Source organism: Cydia strobilella, chromosome 26 (genome assembly GCF_947568885.1).
Source record: "Cydia strobilella chromosome 26, ilCydStro3.1, whole genome shotgun sequence".
NCBI lineage: Eukaryota > Metazoa > Arthropoda > Insecta > Lepidoptera > Tortricidae > Cydia > Cydia strobilella.
Window position 1 is genome coordinate 6,230,359 of NC_086066.1, and position 23,814 is coordinate 6,254,172.

Below are 23,814 nucleotides of genomic sequence, written 5' to 3' on the forward strand. Positions count from 1 at the left end.
AATACCTATGTGTATAAGTCAAAAACTTTGTTTGTTTTGGTTATTGTAATATGAATACTCTTACCAACAAGAAATATAAGTATTGTTTAACATAAATTATGATTCACAACTGTCATAAGACATAATAAAATTTAAGTTGTATAAAAGTTTTTATTTTATTTGAAGATTACGGCAAATCCAAAAAGAACCTACAGGGACAGTGTACGTTGGAGTTTCTGCCATCTTGTGACTTAAGTCGGAAACTTAAACGTGTCATTGACACTTCACGCCCCGCAGGTGCTGCCTGCTGCCCCCTACAGTGCATGCACGCTCCCTTGCGCGTTGTAGGTTCTGCCATCTTGTGGCCTAAATCGGAAACTTAAACCACAGAATAAATATAGTACAGAAAGGACACTTCCTACGCCGCACCCATAAGTGAGAGCGAGAAAGAGATCTCTTATGGGATCGGCGCACCAAGGTCACGGTGCGGTAGTCTGTTAAAATCTTCCTATTGACCATCGGTTTGCCAGACTATAAAAAAAAATATTTTCGGCTGATGCGCATAAAGCAAAAACAATATGCAATAACAAAACGCAACCCAAAAATCGCAAAAAAAATGCCAGCTAGCTCGAGCGTTTTCTGTCATGGCGGCCGCTGCATGAATAATGAGTATTGCGGAATTGCTATTCAATTCGTTGCTCGTTGTGATTTTAATTAAAAAGTGTCGTTAAATCAAGCTAGTGCAAGTAAACTATAATTAATAACGTCATGGTTTGAGTTACCAAGCGTCACCGTGTAGAGTTTTAGCAAATTAAGTGTATTTTCACAGTGGACTATGTGCTAACGCTAAGCATTAGCAAGCATTAGGTTGTAACCATGACGCAGTTTTTACCTCCTAATTTGCTTGCCCTGTTTGCGGCGAGGGATCCTATCCCTTATTTGCCGCCTGCAGCGAAGCTCCCGCATGAGAAAAAACAAAAAGGCTACGATGGCGTCGGCGCTTTTCTCAACATCTTTGAGGTTAGTTTTTAACTTATACATCTTTTATGCGAGGAATATATGATGAGTAATTATTTGGGTAATTATTTGGCTAGGCACGATCGTGTGAATTTGGATCCAGATGTCGTATAAATTCAAGTTTATACGACAGTTTCCTTTTCATTAGACATTTCTTAGTTTCTTTTTGCTTTTCCCGTTATTTGAAAATACGAATTTCGCATGGTTGAATGACCATGATATTGCTTACATAATTTTAGCATGAATGAAATTGAGATAATCGATGTTGATTTAATTGATCTCTTGAAATTAACCTACACTGCATTGCAGATAAAGAACAAAGCTTTCAGTCAATACATACATATGAGCTTTCATCTTGCACTTTCTAAATACCATATTTGATGATTTTCACATCTCTTTGAAATCATACGGACTAGCACTTGTACTTAATAGTATTTTGAGCATTTGTGTGAATTAATGTATTATAAGGACCCATTTGCATGCTGCCAAAAACAGCTAAAAAGGCTAGACCAATGTAACTTTTATAATATCTATGTAAAACCCTTTTTATGTGCAAATAAATGATTATGATTATGATTGAGAATAGAAGTTACTGTCAAATTTTTCTTTGTGATACCAGTTGGGAGACACTCCTCCTTTTAGGCAAACTCGGCTCCGTTCAGCTCAGCATTGCTCCAAGCAATTATTAGGGTTGGCACAACTTGATGTCTATTTGCGTGTATGACCACAGATAAGATAATGACTTTAATTTTGACAGCCCTAATTAGCCGAAAGGGATAGTGCCATACATTAGAAAGGAACAGCATGATTCAACGCTGAATTGCTGTCAAACTATGGGTTTGTAGGAAGTGGCCTTTCTGTACGGTAGTACTGTTGACTGTACTTCCCATTTGCATGTCTATGAAGTATTTCTCGAGGCCTATCAAATGAGCTTCTCGATGTGTTGTGGTTTCCATCGAGGAGCTCCATCGGCTACTTTCCAACTGCATCACAGATCAGCTCCATGTTAGCATAATATTGCATTGTTGTCAGTATTAAGGCCATACTCTTAATTTCAACTCGACTAGATGGGGTCCCTTTGTTTGACATAATTATTGAAAGTCATAATGTAATAATTGTCATATTGTTAACTTTTCAGGATTTTCCTCGGGTTATCCTATAGATAGGTTAGGTTAGGTTTGTTCAGGCAATCCTGAAAAGTTACGCGTTTCTGAGAAAAACCAAATTATGACTAATGATAATTTGACAATCATTACATTATGACTCAATAATTATGTCAAACAATAGAGACCCGAACTAGATACCAGGAAGTGGTTTAAAAATTAGTATTTAAGTTATAAGTGTAAAATGAAGTTCCTCCTATTACTGGTAATCATCATTACCTTACTCAAGCGTATACATAAAATTTACTCTGCCTGCAGATTTTTAAGCAAGGAATTCAGTAATCAGTGTGTTTATTGCTGTCATAAGTTATACAAGTTGGTACATTTTGTTGGTTCAGCTATGAAACCCTGTAGGGCACTGCAATATAACTTAAATCTAACTTAATTAAAAACTGTAATAGATGTCATATATTAAAGAAAATGTGAATTTCTCGACTATATGCCATCTTAGTAAGACTAGGCGTCTTTGACCAGCTCTAAGGGCAAGCAGTGCGCGCTTGCACCTCCTAAACGAACTCCTTACGGATTTACGTTGTAGCTAGAGAGACTGGTGCTGCCATCTATGAACAAGTTAGGGAACAAATCAAATTATTTTTATTAAATATTTTGATGTTTTTTTTTTTTTTAAGTAGTCACACTACTATATATAAATTAAAAACTGTAATAGATGTCATATATTAAAGAAAAAGTGACGAAGCCCTCCAGTAGTGAAGGCCGGATTCGAACCGGCGTCTAGCTATCGTGGCTAACGCCATGAACCCCTAGGCCACCCCGCCACGGCGGTGCCCGTCCGAATTTCTCGACTATATGCCATCTTGTTATATATATATATATAGTATATTCCCAAACTTGTTCCTAACTTAATTACTTAATCACCTTACACCTTGAAGACATGCCTCGTGTGAGACATCAGGGCCGCACTTCTGCTGATACTCATCTCTACTAATTCCACTACTCATAATTTCCTTGGAAAGTGGGACATTGTGTGGACCTGCCTAATCAATGTATTATTAAAACCTACATTTCAGCATCCATCAGAAACGCCGCCGCCCACCCGCGTGGAAACCCGAGAGGAGCGCGCGGAGCGTCGTCGCCGCGAGCGCGCAGAACAGACAGCCTATAAGCTGGAACAAGAGATTGCACTGTGGGACCCGGTGGCTAACGCGAGGGCCACTGCTGACCCTTTCAAGACGCTGTTTGTGGCCAGAATTGTAAGTAAAAATCCCAATATACAAAACTACAAAACTACAATGCAGATTGCAGACCCTGGATCTAAGAGAATTTCCTTTATAAGTCATAAGAGTGTCAGAAATAATGCAAAATTGAACCCTATCAATTTGAAATAAAGTTCATAAAGGAGGGAAATATATTCCCTCTGCCTTATAAAGGCTTAAAAAGGCTTTAACAATGCATATTTTCACTTGGGGAGGTGTTGTAATTGTCACTTGTCAGCATTAAAAAGTTACGTGGTTAAAAAGTGACTGGACAATAAGTTCAAATTTCCCAGATAAATAATAAAATTGTTTTTATTTAAGTTCACTTCCGGGAGCTGTCAAGTAACGAACCGTATCTGTGCTACAGCGTAAATTTAATTAAAAATCTAGTGAAATAACAACTATCTGGTTACGGAAAGTGTACGGCGGTACGAAATATAAATAGTGACAATTAAATCACAAACTAAAAGTGACAAAAACAGTGCGTAAAAACCGAAAAGCGCGAAAACAAAAAACAAGAACAAACATAACTATACGTATAACTAGTTATCATAACCTACGAACTGTCACATCTTCTTCTTCTTCTTCTTCTTTTAAAATTATGGCTTCAGCCCAGTGGGACTATTTCGCCAGTATCAAGGTATTGAGAGGTTTACAAACGACAAAAATTGTACGGTTGTACAAGACAGTGTACGGTGATTTGTTAGCTCTTGTAAATCGATAGCTAGTCTTTACAAGAAGCACGTGGACTACCGGCCGTTGACTCCAAGATGGTGGTTAAACGCGCTTCAAAATTAATTCTCCATTCACTGCACACTACCACATTAGTTTACTGTATAATAAGCTATCGATATTACACTTTAAACAATATTAATAAGCAAAAAACAAAGTAATTAATCACGATGCTAACTATCAAGATGGCGCTCGAACCGGAAGTCAACTGTCACATATCGAAACACGATATCCGGTGTTATGACACTTAAGCTGTCAAATACATAAGAAGTTGCCAGTACAAAAAGCTACCAAAGACAGAATTAGTGTTACCAAGTACTGCCCAGTGTTGCACGATATTAAAAATTCCTACCAATTAGTAGAATTTTCAACAACTATGGAAAAACTGATAACACAACTAGTAGAAAAAAATGGAGACCATGAACATAAATATAAATAAAATGAAGGAAGAATACAAAGACCAAATGAAGGCACAAAAGGAAAAACTCACCACTGATTTGGCCTCCACAATCGATGACAAGCTGAAACCACTCTTTGAAGAAAATAAGGTACTGAAAGACAAAGTAGAAACTCTAAACAACAAAGTCCGAAGCCTGGAAAAAGAAACAAGAAGGAACAATATTATTCTTCATGGAATCGATGAAACAGAGGAAAATAATAACGAGCTCCAAAAACTGGTCATTGAGGCATTCAGCACGGTGAGCACAGCTGCGGGATCAGAACCGTTTGATAAGTGGGAACTGAGTGACGTCTACAGACTGGGCAGAAAGCAAGAAAAGAAACGTCGACCCATACTAGTAAAACTTACCCTCGCATGGAGAAGGACAGAACTGCTAAAAAACAACAAAAAGTTTCCCCTGGACACCTATGTCACAGAAGACTTCCCAAAAGACGTCTTAAACACAAGAAAAGAACTCAAAGCAAAGATGCAAGAAGAGATCAAAAAATGAAACAACGCACTGATTCGCTATGACCGACTCATAATCAGAGAAAGATCAAACGCAACAGAAAAAAGAAAAAGGTCACCAACGATAACACCAACAAAAAAAGACTCCGATGAAGAAGTGCCCCAGAAGGCACCAAATAAAATATATAAGACAAATGCTTTCGATCTCATGAACCGCCCAAGGGCAAATTCATATCAGTCCACGAGCGAACGAAGCGAAGAATAGCAATGAACGACAGACCCCCGGAAACACACCACAGTAGATCAAGCAACCAACATAAACTATCATTCCCCAAGACGAATAGCGGTCATCGTGGGGAATTATGACCGCAACCCTCCAACGAAAGAACCACAAACAAATCATGCGCAACAAAACTCTAACCAGTAATCCCAGCGAAACTAAACAACAAAAAACTACACAACAGAAACTTGAACAAAAAAACAATTTCAAAACAAATGAAGAACCTGTACGCATAAAAACACTACAAAATGACATGAAACTGCAGGGAAAGAAAAATGAAGAGAATTGGAGGAGGCCTCCACTCAAAGAGGGGTCCAAATTAAATTAAATTAGTAAATAACATACACAAACTTAACACTAACTACTAGCTATAAGAAAATTACTAACAACACGCAAAAACTTTAATGTAAAATTGGAAATTTGGAAATAAAGGCTTTTTTATTTTATTTTTTAAGTGGAAGCTTCTAAAATGCCTGCCTGAATATTTCCTAGACAGGTTCCAAATCCAAACTAGGACAATTCTGGGATTAGGAGCATTTTCAGGTCCCATACTGATAAATACAGTATACTAGCAAAACCGCCCCGGCTTCGCACGGGTAGTTCAACAAATTTACACAAAACCTTTACAAATTATACACATAGCCCATAGCCCTTCCTCTTGTATCACTTTATCTATTTAAAAAACCAGCCAAGTGCGAGTCGGACTCGCGCACGAAGGGTTCCGCACCATTATGCAAAAAAACGGCAAAAAATCGCGTTTGTTGTATGGGAGCCCTACTTAAATATTTATTTTCTTCTGTTTTTAGTATTTGTTGTTATAGCGGCAACAGAAATACATTATCTGTGAAAATTTCAACTGTCTAGCTATCACGGTTCATGAGATAGACCCTGGTGACAGACAGATGGACAGACGGACAGTGAAGTCAATCAATCAATCAATCAAACTTTTATTGGTAAAATAGAAGTATTTTATATGTCAACACATTATTATTATCTTAATACATTATATATATATTAATCTTATAGAACATTACTTACACATTTCACAGGAATAATTATATCTTAGTAATAGGGTCGCGTTTTTACCCTTTGGGTACGGAACTTTAAAAAACGGAGTTGCGTAGTTTCAAAGAAGAAGAAGAAGCATACATAGGGACAGATGGACAGACAGCGGAAATCAACTTTGTTTTATACTATGTAGTGATAGCTCTTTAGTCAAAATAAATATAATAACAATTTCTTTTGTTACAGAACTATGACACATCAGAATCTAAACTGAGGAGAGAATTTGAAGGCTATGGAGCCATTAAAAAGGTAAATATTCTAATTGATTGTTGAGATCTAGCAAAGATAGATATAACTCCGTAATAGATGGATACAGTCTAAGGAAAAAACGTGCCTCGAAAATCAAGAAAATTTGATTCTCGTTCAGAGGGCGCTACTAGTTTTGGCCTACATTCGTATAGATGGCGTTGACGGTTTCGTTTGTTATTTAAAAATTTTAACGCATATCAGTGAAAGAACATGGGTCAAAATCATAAAAATAATTAATGCAAATAAAAAAAATCATTTATCTATATTTAAATACATTCTATCGTATTTTTATAAATCTTCGTTTTTAGTTTTAAAGTGTGTCGACAGATGGCAGTGAATTTACTGGGGTTACAAAATTTACTATGACAGTACCGCTCTAGTATAAGTTACTCTATGGATCTAGGCACCATTGTCACATAAACTAAGGGTGTGCCCAGTTGGCGGAGAACAAGTTTCTTTCTATCTGATTTAAAATATATAAATAAAATAAAATTCGTTTAATTCAGACTTAAAATGGTTCATACATGTTAGTACTTAATACTATCTTAAGCCGCGTGTGTGAACACTATTTTTAATAGTACTACTGGCTAATGGCTCAACTTGAACCACATTAACTAATACTTAACTAGTGACTCTGTGAGTTGTAGACCAGTGCCCCGTTTATCAAAAGCTTGTAGCTTGTAATACAAGTGGAAGTCCCTTTCTAACAAAAGCAGCCCCCGCACCGCTTCGGAACGGACGCCTGTTCGCGCATGCGCCACCTAGCGGTCATATCTGTCGTAATAGACGCGTTTCTGAACTTTCTGTACTTAGTTTCTGTATTTATTCTGTGCTATAGGTAAAACTTCTTTAATTTTTTTTGTGTTCCAGATATACATGGTGTACAACAAAGAGGACGGAAAGCCGCGAGGCTACGCGTTCATTGAGTACGAGCACGAACGCGACATGCACTGTGAGTACTGTGCGCGCGCGCATGTATACAGGGTGTATGGTTCGTGACGGATAAAATCACACTGCTCGGTTCTCTTCAGTCATTCCCTCAATGCTGAGGATCTTGACATCATTTCTTCTGTTGAAGACCAGGTTCCTCCATAGACTTCTATTCCTCACCAAGCGCATGGCCTCGTGCATAGGATGACAATTTTACAAAATTTCGGTCTTTTCGGTTTTTTCCAGTTCTATTCAGAAAAATTAAATATGTCACACACAATGCCACTGATGAGTGATGACAGTGTCAAGCCCATAAAGAAACACATTAGACATGCAACCTTAACCTACCTGTTTAAATTCCTAATTAAGAATATTGAAAAATACAGAAGTTTTGAAAAAAACTTGGTTTATTCAGCTTTATTCTTTTTTTCGGAAGTATTGTAAGTTGTAACTGAAATTTGCATTGTTTTTTTCGTAAGAAACTTGAAAAAAACGAGCCGTTTTGAAATTTTCCCGTAATTTTCAACGCTACTCGTTCAGTGATTTACACACTGTCTAGTAGGAGTAGTAGTAATGCTCGGTTAAACTTGGGTTTTTAGTAATGAACATGAAAATTGAGCAAGTGTAGTCATATAAGGGACAATTGCAGCAAGCCATCAACATAGTAAATCTTGAGAGATCTTACGGGGCCCACTGACTATCAGTCCACTGGACGATATCCGCCTGTTAGTTAGAATTTGATAAGGACTGATAGTCAGTGGGCCCCTTTAGCTAACCTTTCCTATAAAATAATAGAGGTAGAGCAGAATTAAAAATGAGGAGTTCTCTGATAAGATTTAGACAACAAATAATTAACGAACTTTTTCTGTAAGATAAAATACTTCCTGTACCGAGCAGTGGGTGTACATAGTAAGAACTGTCATGAAGCATATTATATTATTAATTATATGTCTGAAAAATATAATTCAAAGTCACGAACCATACATATTCCTGACTCGTATTAACATATGTCATGTTCATACATGTGTATGACATTTTTTTTGCATTTTTCTTTACTTTCGGGTACCTTATTGAAATATCGACGTATTATCTATGTATTTATTTATCATTATTTTTCCCTTAATGATATCATAGTTTATCATTATTACATTATTACTCCCTTCGTTATAGGCGGTTATTAAGTAAAGTATAATGATGACACATTTATGAATATGATCTAAACTCTTCATTAAAGAGTGTCATTATTTTGTGAAAATAATGATTTGGAGAGTTATCGACCTTTATGCGGGGTGATTTCCAAAGATATGTTAAAAAATAAAAATCTATGAGACACAGCTTAACATTTATTAATGAAGAGAATATCATGGTTTAATCCTTTTGTAAATATATCCAATGCTACTAATATAATGTACTATATCTACTTGATTGTATAGTACATCGTTTTTCATTATTTATGAATCATAATTATTTGTTTAGTCCGCAAATATACAAAATGTTACTTTGTCAGCAGACTATGTGTTTAAAGGAACTTTAGGATGTAGGATGTTCCAGAAAATTGGTTATGAATACAATTGAAAGAAAGAAGAAAGAAAGAAAATACATTTATTAAAACCAATTATACCAATAACAACTTGTTTTGTTGATAATTTACTCTTTTTATTAAGTTCTGCATTTGTAAAACAAAGGCAACTACACAATTTAACGTTTATAATTTTACGAAAACGAATCAACTAATGTTACGCTCTTATTTCAGATTATATCTTCTTGAGTTTGTGGGCTCAAATGCTTAAAATACAAATGTGTGCTTTCTTTTTTTATCTCATTGTTAGTGAAATGATATGAAATATATTTTTAAAGACCCCCGCAGAAAGGTCCCCACGGAACCTAGACAATTGAGTACATGATTAACAAGGCATTTTCTATTTTATATCACAGACCCAGCCGTTAAGACCCCACTCGAGTAACCGGCCATATAATAGGTTTGTATGTGGTAAGATGCCAACATACAAATATTTATTAAAAACCCAACCAAACCTTATTAATTATAGTAGACCGAATTCGTTGATAAAGCTACTTATATTCAAACTGTTTAGGCAGAGAGATATTAAGTTTTTTCATTTGAAATTGAATATTAAAATGACACAAAAACAAGTAGAAACATTGAAACACCTTATTTAATTTTGCACTTATTATATTATTTTATAGCTTATTGGGCTTGACGTTCATATGTATTTTCCTTATCAACAAAATACCAAATTGTATTGACGTGTTAAATCTTTACTGTTTAGGAAACAAGATAGCCATTACCTTTTAAGAGGCAAGAAACTAAATATAAAACTGTAGGTACAGCTGTGTAAAGAGCTAAATCAAAATAAAAATGTAATTCCTGATTGTGCGCAGTCATTAATTCAGTATTTGAATTATTGAACTACGTATTATTCCAAAAATAATGAATATTATCAACATAAATGACCAAATAATGATATTTCAAGTAAAATTTATAATTAAAAATTATTTGTCAAACATATTTTCACTGCATACTCTCTCTTGCCTAATAGTTGGGGTGTAAGCAAGCATTAATTGGCTCTATAGAGCACCAGGTAAAGGTATCTTCGCGTCGCTAAAAGTTAAAAGAGTAAGTAAAAGTGTAAGTTGAGAAAAGCGTAAGTTGCGGCTCGGGGCGTGAGCGGGCGCCGCGATTTTCGACGAATTAGGAATCTGAGGTATTTAGGTATTTTTAAATAATATGAACCATAGTCTAAAACAATAACAAAACTTGTCGTGTTCTTGATCCACCGTTATTTCAAAATGCAAATGCAAAGAAAAAGCCAAAACATACCAATATCGTCAGCCCTAATTATAATAATGTAATAGTAAAAGTAGTTAATAATTAATAGTAAACAAAATTAATTATAATAGAGGAATAAAACTATGAAAACGGATTGTATCGCGTAATTCGCGTATATTGAATTTATAATACATCCCGACGTTTCGAACCCTTTGCAGCTTTCGTGGTCAACGGGTGACTGAGGAAAAACTACGGGTGTATTATAAATTCAATATACGCGATTTAATCCGTTTTCATAGTTTTATTTTATGAGTAACTATCGCGGTAACCGAAGACAATATTATATAATAGAGAAATTCAGAATTTGGCACCTTTTCTAGTATTGTAATAATCACGATATTTACATTTTTTTTGACCAAGATGATACAACTATACTAAAAAAGTGATTGTGATTTTTGAAAGCTTGTCAAAATATCATAAATTATTCCATAGGTTCAATCGATTGTGTACACGAACAAGATACGTAATAAATGTGTGCCCCTAAAGCAGAGTCACTAGATGGTGGACTCACGTCAAGAGATAATGTGCCTATTGAAAGCCAAAACAAATAAAAAATCTGATATTAAATCAGATTCAAGATTAAAAATGTGTGTACAATACAAATGATGTAACATAAACCTCATTTCTTATCGGGAGTTGCGGTCGCTCATGCCTCGGGGTTTGGATAAAATGGTAAAACGTAAAAATCCGGTAAGTTTCAAACGGATGGTGGGTATAAAACAATTTGTACTTTTTTTAATTGACGATTTCGTTCTGGCGTCTCTCGGCTTGGTCATGGTAGGTACGACAGTAGGTATGATTTCTATTTATGTCTATGTTTACAGGTAATGTCATTAAAGTTGAAAGTAATGATCATTATTTTCAACTTTAATAGTATGTGATATTGTTTTGAAATATGATTGAGTTATTACTATCATTATTCTCAATTGTAATTAAATTGATGTCATTATTTCTTACTTTAATATTTAATATTATTTTCAACTTGTGTTGAAAGTAATGATTTATTATATTCAACTGAAAGGTAAACTGACTGTTGTTATTGTTTTAAGTGTTATTATTTTCACAGTGAATTTCTTTTCAAAATTACTGAAAAATCTACAGTAGCAGTGAAAATACAATGTTACATGGACTGTTCTTCTTCACACAAATTCAATATATTCAAAATTATAATAACTATTATCTTTTGTACGAATTACAGTCCACGTAAATAATAACACTATTTTATGACTGATTTGTGACGGCTAGACGTTAACTTTCATACATTATTTGTATGAAAACATCGTTTTTCCAACACCAGTATGGTTAATTTGACCTTGTCTATCTAAATTCTAAACTACTAACTGACTGACAACCCACATATAAGTTGTATTTTGGACACTTTTTGGTGTGGTGGGTGGCACTAAGATGTGAAAAATAAAAAAATAAAACTATTTCAGCCCATATTTTAAGGTTTGTGATTCTCATGGTTCCACGTGTGTTTTAAATTCTGCGGATTCTAAAAAAGCCTCACGACGATATGGGAAAAAGCAAGACAAGTTAGTATTAAGACGTTTAAAGTAACGCAAAACGTATAGGTGGCGGCGACATACTGTGGCAAGGAACTTACATTAGAACTGGACGTTCCGAGGATAGGTAAAACATGACCTTGAATTACGCCACTCATCTCTTTTTGCAGGATGATGAAAGAAAGGACGCTTACCACGAGGAATTCCGTACAGGGTCAATGTACGATATGCCTCATGGTAAGCGTTATTAGTATTCCTTTATGCTCTTGAAATTCGGACAAGGTCAAATACCGTTGGGCCGTCACGATCAGTCTTCAAAGGCCCGTCTAACCCGACTAATAACACCCACAGCGGCGTACAAACACGCGGACGGCAAGAAGATCGACGGCAAACGGGTGCTGGTCGACGTGGAGCGAGCGCGGACCGTCAAGGGCTGGCTGCCGAGGAGGCTCGGTGAGTTACCACAACTACATGTAGCACCAGAGTCAAGGGCTGGCTGCCAAGGAGGCTCGATGAGTTATCACTACTACATGTAGCACCATAGTCAAGGGCTGGCTGCCGAGGAGGCTCGGTGAATTACCACTACTACATGTAGCACCAGAGTCAAGGGCTGGCTGCCGAGGAGGCTCGGTGAGTTACCACTACTACATGTAGCACCATAGTCAAGGGCTGGCTGCCGAGGAGGCTCGATGAGTTATCACTACTACATGTAGCACCATAGTCAAGGGCTGGCTGCCGAGGAGGCTCGGTGAGTTATCACTGCTACATGTAGCACCATAGTCAAGGGCTGGCTGCCGAGGAGGCTCGGTGAATTACCACTACTACATGTAGCACCAGAGTCAAGGGCTGGCTGCCGAGGAGGCTCGGTGAGTTACCACTACTACATGTAGCACCATAGTCAAGGGCTGGCTGCCGAGGAGGCTCGATGAGTTATCACTACTACATGTAGCACCATAGTCAAGGGCTGGCTGCCGAGGAGGCTCGGTGAATTACCACTACTACATGTAGCACCAGAGTCAAGGGCTGGCTGCCGAGGAGGCTCGGTGAGTTATCACTACTACATGTAGCACCATAGTCAAGGGCTGGCTGGCTGCCAAGGAGGCTCGTCAGTTTTCAACAATTTCGGTGTCAAATAAGAGTACAGCCCTGTGCCCACCTAATAACAAGCGGCCACCAACATACCCATGGTTTCAAGTTCATGCTCATATTTAGAATATACTCAACCCTGTGGTTCAGGGCCACGCGGCAGGGTCGCCTTGTGAAGTGATGGCGTTAAAGGAAATAGGAAAATTCTTAGAAGTTCTTGTCTAATGTTGACATTCAATTGCTCAAGTTGTTATTGAATCCCATCGGAAACCCAGAGCTAAGTTGCTTACTATTAAGCCCCCAGAGACCCCACACTGGTGTCTTTTGAGCGCCGACGTCTAGTCAGCGCTATGGATAATGGTGTCGCTGCGCAGTTGCGCCAACGTTGCGTCAAGCAGCAGCCATAGAGTTGACTAGACGCAGTGGCTCGGGAGACGCTGGTGTGGGGTAGCCCTAAACCGGCAGGATTCGAATGAGGGCTAACGCGTATGAATTCGCCGCTAGGGGCGCTAGTGTAGATGGTGGTCTTTGCAAAGTTCGAAATGTCACTTGTCACTTCAATGACTGATAGCTGTTCTTTAGTCTTTTGGACCACCATCAACAGAGGCGCCAACTGGTGAGCAAAAAAACGATAGCCCTCATTCCATGGACGCCTTACCACTAGAATATAATAAGTGGGCGGTCTTACCCTTTTAACGCTACGGTTATCTTGCGCGGCGCGTCATAGTGATCGTTATCAGAATGCACGAAAGTTGGTATTGGTCTGTAGCCGCGCGCCTCATTAGACGTCTTAGGCGGTCAAAGGGTAATTTTCTAACTTACCTGGTTTTTTGTTTCTCAGGTGGCGGACTGGGCGGAACCCGGCGAGGTGGTGCCGACGTGAACATCAAGCACTCGGGCCGCGAGGACAACGAGCGTGAAAGAGAACGCTACAGCCGCGAGCAGAGAGAGAGGGACGAGCCGCGTAAGTACATATACTAGAGTCGGAACAAGCTAAGTCTCCATGGCATTTGCATTAACAAAGTGTAGCGATGTCATCATTCATGTCAAATTTCTATGAAGATATTTATATAAGTTAGCTTAAACAGATTGTACATAACATATACTGGTTTGACGTTATACTTGTATGGACGCTAACGTTCACGAGGCTTCATTATACCTTTTCCTTAATCATATTCGACGCGCAAGTGAGCAACAATTCGGTCATAACCAAGATTTTTCGGGCGATAACTACCTGATTAAGGGGAATGTATAATGAAGAACGTCAGCTGATGTTCCGTTTGCGTGTTGAGACACGGTAGCCGTATCTTTTCACCCATAAATAAAATAAATAAAAATAAAACAATGAATGTTTCGTGTTGAAAACTGAAAACGATTTCCATGAAAGAAGAAAGAAAGAAGAAAGAAAATACATTTATTTGACGCCACAACATAGTACATAAAAAAAAGAAAAGCATGCAGACAAAAAAACATTTGGACGCCAAAAAGGATCCCCACTCAGCATAGTGCCGCGGCAAACCGTGGCGCTGGTTTTCTGTGGGGACCTGGCTTAATCTAAAAAATAATGGCGACACGTACGCCAACGACACACAAATAAAATTTACATTGACATAAAAATACAAACATTATTAAACAGAAAATTAAGACAAACAAAATATTAATAACCGCCTTTTTTAAATATATTTATAACGAAAGTTACAGAAAAAACCAACACCAGAACGAACTAAACTTAAGACTAAAACTAAAACAAAGACTAAAACTAAAACAAATCATCAAATTGATGCTATTGAAAAATGAATGCTATTGCTTGTATCCAGGTGGTGGGCGCCGGCGCAGCCGCTCGCGTTCACCGCGCCGGCGCAGCACGTCCCGCTCTCGCCGCCGCGAGAAGGAACGAGACAGACCGAGGGACGAAGAGCCGGCTGAGAAGTACCTAACCATCTTTTTATCATGTCAACCGAACGCGTGCGCTTTGTAATATACAGATCCTTATGAGAGACGGCACACAGCTTGCGTGACGTGTGCGACGTGCGTGCACGGCTCCAACATTTTAGCGCACGGCACACGCAGCAGGTCTGCTCTGGCCTTTAGATTCGTGAAGTATCAATATTGATACTGAAACAAGACAAGTGCTAACGAAGTTCTCTTGAAATTGTAAGGATGATATACATTTTTCATTGTAAGTGAATTTGGAACGGGAGACCTTTTTATTGACCTCTGGGTGCCTAGAAGTTAAAGATACCAAAGTGACAGTTCTATTAGTTAGTTTGGTTGGTATTAGGTAAATTTAGTTTTTATAAAAATCCAAATTTAGTGTAGCCCTCATGTTTCGGAACTTTTCATTTTGTGTAACATGTAACATAACCGATGTCGTCACACAGCCGCCGCCGGCGCCGCTCTCGCTCCCGCTCTCGCCGGCGCGACAAGGACAAGGAGAAGCACCGCGACCGCGACGCGCGCGCAGACCGCGACCGCGACCGAGACCGCAAGCGGCCGCGCAGGGATAAGGACAAGGTAACACTACAGTCTGTCTCTGTCACTCCCGCCGGCGCGACAAGGACAAGGAGAAGCACCGCGACCGAGACCGCAAGCGGCCGCGCAGGGATAAGGACAAGGTAACACTACAGTCTGTCTCTGTCACTCCCGCCGGCGCGACAAGGACAAGGAGAAGCACCGAGACCGCAAGCGGCCGCGCAGGGATAAGGACAAGGTAACACTACAGTCTGTCTCTGTCACTCCCGCCGGCGCGACAAGGACAAGGAGAAGCACCGCGACCGAGACCGCAAGCGGCCGCGCAGGGATAAGGACAAGGTAACACTACAGTCTGTCTCTGTCACTCCCGCCGGCGCGACAAGGACAAGGAGAAGCACCGCGACCGCGACGCGCGCGCAGACCGCGACCGCGACCGAGACCGCAAGCGGCCGCGCAGGGATAAGGACAAGGTAACACTACAGTCTGTCTCTGTCACTCCCGCCGGCGCGACAAGGACAAGGAGAAGCACCGCGACCGCGACGCGCGCGCAGACCGCGACCGCGACCGCGACCGAGACCGCAAGCGGCCGCGCAGGGATAAGGACAAGGTAACACTACAGTCTGTCTCTGTCACTCCCGCCGGCGCGACAAGGACAAGGAGAAGCACCGCGACCGCGACCGAGACCGCAAGTGGCCGCGCAGGGATAAGGACAAGGTAACACTACAGTCTGTCTCTGTCACTCCCGCCGGCGCGACCAGGACAAGGAGAAGCAGCGAGACCGAGACCACAATCGACAGCGCAGGGATAAGGATAAGGTAATGTCACAGGCCGGACACAGTACCGTATTAAGACATTTTGACGCCTTATAATATTTTTCATACTCTATGGGTAGGGTGACAGGTGTCATCTCCATATAATTTATTAATGTATTAATTTATTTCAGGACCGCGATCGCAAGGAGCCCAAGCTGCGGGTCGACGAAATCAAGGTCAAACAGGAACCGCATACCGGTGAGTACATTTACTGTATACTGTATATGTTATATACTTACTTACTCTGTTGGCTCAGCGACCCAAAATGAGTTGGCCTCCGACCATGAATCTAGTATAACTGGATCGGTCATGAGGAGTGGGGGAAAATGACCGAACGGGATAGTCTTATGTATCTTTCAGTAGGAGTAGCAGAGAAAGCGCTGTTATTGTTTGTCCTTGTCATAGTTTCACTTTTCCACCGCTGCCACAACCGAGGTTGTGGCAAACAAATAAGTACGTGACATGTCATGTTTGTTCGTTGCTTGTTTAATTATCGTTGTTTTGTATGAAATTGTGCTTTCTCTTATGAAATATAGTGATGGTTTGCGTTTTGAATGCTTGAACTTTGATAAAATAATGGTGAATTGTTCTGTAATCGGCTGTAATAGCCGCTCTGAGCAAAAATATGAGATCATAACCTTTCACACGTAAGTACGGTATTTTACACCTTCCCCTTAACGCAATATGTGAGAATAACATCGTAAAATTACGTTACACTCAAAGCAATGTAGAATCAAACGATTTCAATTAAAATATCACAATTATTTACGCAAATTAACAAAACATTATTTGTAAAATTATCCGCCCAAATTACGTAGGTAGGTAGGAGTCTGAGGTCAGCCATTTTTAAACTTCTTCTTAATTTAGCTGCATAACAATCATGTTAGGGATACCAGATGAAAATATCATAATTTTATGGGTAATTTTGACCTCGAAGTTTTTTCGTACTTCTAATTCCAAAAAATAAATAAACAAATGTTGTGAAGATTAAATGTGGTGTACATTAATTGGTGTGATTGCGATTTGTGATTTCTTTAAATTAAAACCCATAATACATTTTATTTTACGTTTTATTTACTAAACATGTTTAGTTTTGTACCACCTGCGCGAATTATAGGAGGTATTTCATTGTTTATATGCCTAAAAAGAACGGCCCATTGACATTTTATTTAACAATTTTTTAATACCGTCAAACAAGCTAACTTTGCCTCCAGGGTAATCGCCCCAACGTGATATCAAATATTGGGGTAATTTTTACCAATATGGTATCCCCACGTTTATGACGTCATCTATGTCTATCCCTTACGGGCGCACGCGTATAGCTGGTCTATATAATGCTAGGTCCATGCCTCCGACACAAGACAGCGCCACTTTTCTCGATCCTGTGCGACCTCTCGCCAATTGGTGACTCGAAGTTCGCGCAGATCCGCCTCCACCATGTCGCACCAGCGATACCTGGGGCGTCCGATAGGACGTCTTCTTGCTGGGCGGCCCAGGTATGCTCTTTTCACGTTCCGATCCTCATCCATTCTCTTAAGATGGCGCAACCAACGGAGTCTGTGAGCTTTAGTCTCTCCCATGATGTTAGGTTCAGCCACTAGGTCTTCAATCTCATGGTTCCTAAGGACTGTCCAGCTTCCATCCGGTATATGTTATACTGCGAAAAAAATGTTGGCTCTCCCGTAGAAAACGTCGACCAGGCCCCGTAGACAACATGCCAATCGCTAACACTCCGTAGCGAGTAGCGAACGAAACGCAACTGTCACTGTCACACTAATATGGAAGAGTGTTAGACACAAAGTGATTTGATGGCGAAGCGATAGCGATTGTCACGGCTAGGCCGCCTGATCTACCAAAATGTATGAAACAGCCAAATTTTTCGTGATTTCGATGTTGGTTGGGTAAAGTTACTCAGTATGGCTAAGAGTTGCAAAAATAAAAACACTGTATAGAAGTCTCGGTTAATCTTTAGTTATTTACTTATTTACTAGCGACCCGCCCCGCGGCCAAGCGGCACAGGTGCAATGCTGATGTATTATACATATAAACCTTCCTCTTGAATAACTATTAAAAAAACTGCATCAAAATCCGTTGCGTAGTTTTAAAGATCTAAGCATACATAGGGACAGACAGACAGCAGGAAGCGACCTTGTTTTATATTTTGTACTATTTAGTGACTTATCGGACCACTTTCGTGTAAAAATCCCCCGAATCATTTGGTTTGTAATCATACTCATTTATTAATAATATTATTACATACTAGCTTTTGCCCGCGACTTCGTCTGCGTGGAATTAGTAATTTGGGTACCTTAATTCTTAAACAAATCTGCTTTTTAATACATCCTTTTTTCACCCCCAAATTGGTCCACACTATACATTTCCACCCCATTTTTTACACCCTTAAGGGATGATTTCCGGGATAAAATATTCTATATCCTTTCCCACAGCTCAAACTATCCCCATACCAAGTTTCATCTAAATCGGTTCAGCGGTTATTGATTCCCCATACAAGTTTCCACCCCCCTTTTCACCCCCTTGAGGGGCGAGTTCTGGGATAAAAAGTATCCTATGTCCTTCCCCGGGACTCAAACTATCTGTATACCAAATTTCAACTAAATCGGTTCAGCGGTTTAAGCGTGAAGAGGTAACACACAGACAGACAGACAGACTTTCGCATTTATAATATTAGTATGGATTACACGTCAAAAATGTAATTACATGAGACAGATTACATTATTTTACAGTTTTGAGTAGTGTAGGTACAAATATGTCAATTAATTTTACAATTGTGAGCTTTATCATATTATTTAGTATTTTATTTTATTTTGTTGATAAGAATGTTAACATGACATTATAGTTGAACCAATGCGTCACGAAACTTAAAACTAACAGCAATAATAATACATAAAACAGCAACAATTATAACAACAATAATAGCACATTACATTAGTATAGACAGACAGACAAATTATATTGGAACAGTTGAGCACCTAGCATCCATCGCCTCACAGAATCTCAGGCATTCATTATACACTGCCGTCCATCGCCACGCAAATAGGTCGCACTCGGGCGTTGATGCCAGGAGCGTATTGTTACATTAAATTATTTTTTGGATGTCAATTAATATATTGTAGAAGTCATTCAGACTGTAAAAGGCATGGGAGAGGAGCCATTTCTTTAATTCACGCGCAAATGAGTTGGACGATTCTATCTTGGTGATGACTTTTGGCAATTTGTTAAAAACTTTGGGGCCCAGAACCTGCATGGTCTTGGAGGACTTAGTCAGTCGCTAACTTGCGGGAATCTCATAGACGTATTTTTTATTTTCAGATTATCCCGAATTCACGTTGCCAGCCATGGACGTTCAGATCAAACAGGAGCCAGCCGACGAGGACGAAAACAAATACAACCCGGAGGAGGCCAACGGGGACGATTACAACTATTAAACAGTCGGGCTATTTACACATTTTTTTGTATAGTTTTTCTCTCAAAACTCACTTTTTTTGGGTGTCTTAGAATTGGGGACAAGGAGAATAGTAAACGTAGTCCTCATTTTCCTCTCTGGTTATTAAAGCCTGACCAGGAATATATGATCACGCACCATGTTGCGGAATTTCACTGGAACTAATTTTTACATACTATATGAACTATTACCCTATACATGAAAACATCATGAGAATGAACAGCGCCCCCTTGACAATGATCATATATTACTGGTCAGGCTTTAACATTATAGAAAGTATTTTTACACAATTATTGAAATTATTGATTTTACTGAAATTGAAATTTGATGTATGTTGAACCTTAACTACGCCTCTTCGTTTGGTTTTTTTCGATTTTAAGATTATTATAAGAGTTAGGAGCAAAAAACAAATTCAATACAAATTTTTAAATGCTCCTAAGTTTTATAATAATTAAAAATTCGAAAAAATCCAACGAAGGGGCATAGCTTGTGGTTGACATACATCAAATTTTGTCTAAATATTTTCAATTTTGTTAATAATAATAACTTAACGTCCACCTGCCATAACAGTGTTTTAACATTGTTATGGCAGGTGTCCGGAGTTCTTTACAATAGCCCAGTCTCATTGTCCACCCAAACTTCAATCCATAGACCGGTATACTGTTCACTTTCTGCAATAGTCCCAATGCCTGCTGCGACCGGTTCATGGGTGTCTATTGTTGCGCCTGTGAACGGGTTCCAGCAGGCGTTCTACATGACATTAAAGCTCTCCAAGGGGCCTCTACGTGTTGGATCTATATCCCCACGCAAGCCTATCAAAAGACCGGGATTTATAGGCCCGTGATATCGAAGGAGATACAAATAACTTAATATCCAGAGAGGAAAATGAAATGAAGATTACGTTTTTATGAAGAGGCGGTATCGGGGTGGTCCTCCACTTTCGTTTTAACGCTAAGTAAATAAAAAAAACCGGCCAAGTGCGAGTCGGACTCGCGCACCGAGGGTTCCGTACTTTTTTAGTATTTGTTGTTATAGCGGCAACAGAAATACATCATCTGTGAAAATTTCAACTGTCTTAGCTATCACGGTTCATGAGATACAGCCTGATGACAGACAGACGGACAGAGGAGTCTTAGTAATGGGGTCCCGTTTTTACCCTTTGGGTACGGAACCCTAAACAGTATCGGAATTACAGATGTGAATAATCAGAGTCACGTCATTTCGATTTAAGATTCGATAATAGGGAAATAGAAATATACTTAGTCCATATTGTAAAGTATAATTTCGAGCACTTTATTGTTTGAAAGTGCTAACGATTAGGAAATCCAAAACTAGTGCTCGTAAGTTCTGAGAAAAGTTTTTATAAAAAAAATGGAAATACCCAATAAAGTCGTATTTTAAGTAGCGTGCGTGTTTTGCTACATTTTCTTGGACACTATTTTGAAGATTTGTGACGTTTTTAAGTAAACGTAGTCCTCATTTTCCTCTCTGGTTATTAAAGCCTGACCAGGAATATATGATCACGCACCATGTTACCACCACACCACCACACACCACACCACCACATTATAGCTTACCATAAGGACGAAATTTGCTTGTATCTTTATACCAATAACATGCCAGAGCGTCCTTATGGTAAGCGACAATGTGGTACCTTTTGCTTGAAGACGACACATTTTTTGTTATTTCCGTTTATTTGGTAAAGGTTTTACATTTCTAGCAAAGAGGATATAATAAGATAGAGCGGTACTGTCATAGTAAATTTTGTAATCACTGTAAATTCACTGCCATCTATCGACATACTTTAAAACTAAAAAATGAATATTTATAAAAATACGTTAAAATGTATTTAAATATGGATAAATGATTTTTTTTATTTGCATTAATTATTTTTATATGATTTTGACCCATTTTCTTTCACTGATATGCCTTAAAATTATAAATAACAAACGAAACTGTCAACGCCCTCTATATGAGAGTAGGCCAAAACTAGTGGCGCCATCTGATCGAGAATAAAATTTTCGTGGATTTTCGAGGCACGTTTTTTCCTTAGACTGTATCCATCTATTACGGAGTTATATCTATCTTTGATTTCTAGTAAACAATCGGAAACTAGCTAAATCTACAAAATAGTGTCTTTAAAAGTGGTTAGGAATAGACGCTCAAATAACCCTCCTTTTGGCTCCGCAGTCGGTTAACCCTCGCGGTCAAATCCGGCGGAAGTAAACTAAGTAATATTACTAATATTCAAATAGATGAATTTTATTTGCGACGAATACCTTATTGTATTCAAAATGGATTATTTTTAATGATGTCTGTAAAGTTATAATGGTGATAACTTAAAAATTGCCTCGTGTCTAATATGTTAAGGAGTTTGTAAACTCGTTTCCAACCGGCTTGCCCATAAAAGCGCATAGCTTATGTAAGAAAGGTCTGGGTTACCTAGGAACAAATTCATATACACGGTGGCTAAAAAATAAGTGCATTCCCTTTGCCAGGGAGGTTTAGGGATTATACTGAGCAACTTTTACTATGGGACCAACCACGAAATCGCGAAAAAAAATTGGCTGTTTCATATATTTTGGCTGGTCCATTTTGCATGGGAGGGTATTTTTTTTTTCGCGATTTCGTGGTTGGTCCCGTTGTAAAAGTTGCTCAGTATAATCCCAAAACCTCCATGGGAACGGGAATGCACTTATTTTTTAGCCATCCTGTATACAGTGTGGAAAAAATTAATGGGCCCTGGAGGGAAAGTGCCTTAGTTTGCTTAAAGGAAACATTCTTTTATTTTTAAAAAGAAACAAAACGGCATTCAAAGATTTTTTTTAATTAGCTTGTTTCACCCGGCAATAGAGACCAAAAATTAAAAAGATAAACACTCGCTATTTTATTTTACTATTCGATACAATACAGTTAATGTTCATGATAACATTTCTCCTAGAAACATTAGGCCTTACACTCGAAATAATCGATATAAAATCGAATATTTAGTATTCAATAATATTTTTAGACGAAAAATTGAAAAAAAATATGAAAAACCTTTGAATGCAGTTTCGTTTATTTTCAAAAATAAAAGAATGTTTCCTTTTTTTTTAAGCAAAATGAGGTAACTTAAGGTTTTGATGTACTTGCCCCCCAGGGCCCATTCATTCTTTCCACACTATACGTATTTGAGAGCCTATCGCGGATTATTTCTTTTGTTCATTCGTCTATTTGCCTCTTTATCGCTCGAATATGCAAGGCAAGAGTGATAGAGGCAGATAACGAAACTTCGCAGTAGGCCCTCCTACTCCTACATAGACAAGGGGCATTTCTTAAGTTTTTGCAAGACGTTGATATGCGGTGTTTAGACCATATGTGTGACGTCACTGAGTAATTAAGTAATAAACAATTAAGGGCTGATTATTTACTTGTTTTATTTGTATACATTTTTCCTGAAGCAAGCAAGATGATTTTGTAGGGGCACTTAAATTTTAACCCTTAAATGCATGTTTTTTTTATTTTTGGTTGGAAAAAATGTTTTTAATTAATTATTTGGATGTAGGATCTAGGAAGCATATGGATGTATACGGTTTGTATACATTTGGCAACAATATGCATTTAAGGGTTAAGTATACAGTCGGGAAACGGGTATAGCACAAGCAAGCAAACGATGTGAATTTGAGAATTCATACGAACATACGACTAGTAAAAGTAGTGTGTTCGATTTCGGCATAAAAATTACGCTTCGGTCGAAACTAGAGCAAATCCGAACCTTCGGTTTCGGCAAAAATCCGGTTTCGGTCGGAGACTACAAAAAAAAACCGGCCAAGTGCGAGTCGGACTCGCCCATCGAGGGTTCCGTACTTTTTAGTATTTGCTGTTATAGCGGCAACAGAAATACATCATATGTGAAAATTTCAGCTGTCTAGCTATCACGGTTCATGAGATACAGCCTGGTGACAGACAGACGGACAGTAGTCTTGGTAATAGGGCCCCGTTTTTACCCTTTGGGTACGGAACCCTAAAAAGCACATTGGGCAGGACGAGACTAGGGAAGAATCTAATGTAGATTTTAGACATATCTATATATTTTGATCCACAATACAAAAT

General features: G+C 38.7%; 1 protein-coding gene across 2 annotated transcripts; it reads left to right on the plus strand.

Moving 5' to 3' along the window:
* Positions 1-619: 619 nt before the first annotated feature.
* LOC134753282 (U1 small nuclear ribonucleoprotein 70 kDa) lies at positions 620-20,997 on the plus strand. 2 transcript variants are annotated; one of them, XM_063689128.1, is made up of 11 exons: positions 622-999; positions 3,188-3,370; positions 6,544-6,606; positions 7,477-7,558; positions 12,241-12,342; positions 13,817-13,939; positions 14,793-14,904; positions 15,357-15,489; positions 15,968-16,054; positions 16,391-16,457; positions 19,590-20,997. In XM_063689128.1, exons 1-11 carry the CDS (start codon positions 856-858, stop codon positions 19,703-19,705), a joined length of 1,212 nt encoding a protein of 403 aa, XP_063545198.1. In that variant the 5' UTR covers positions 622-855; the 3' UTR covers positions 19,706-20,997. The 2 variants fall into 2 exon arrangements, 1 of the variants encoding a protein (XP_063545198.1); XR_010128805.1 differs by lacking the exon at positions 15,968-16,054 and having other exon boundaries at positions 620-999; positions 15,357-15,917; positions 19,590-19,619.
* The last annotated feature ends 2,817 nt before the right edge of the window (positions 20,998-23,814 follow it).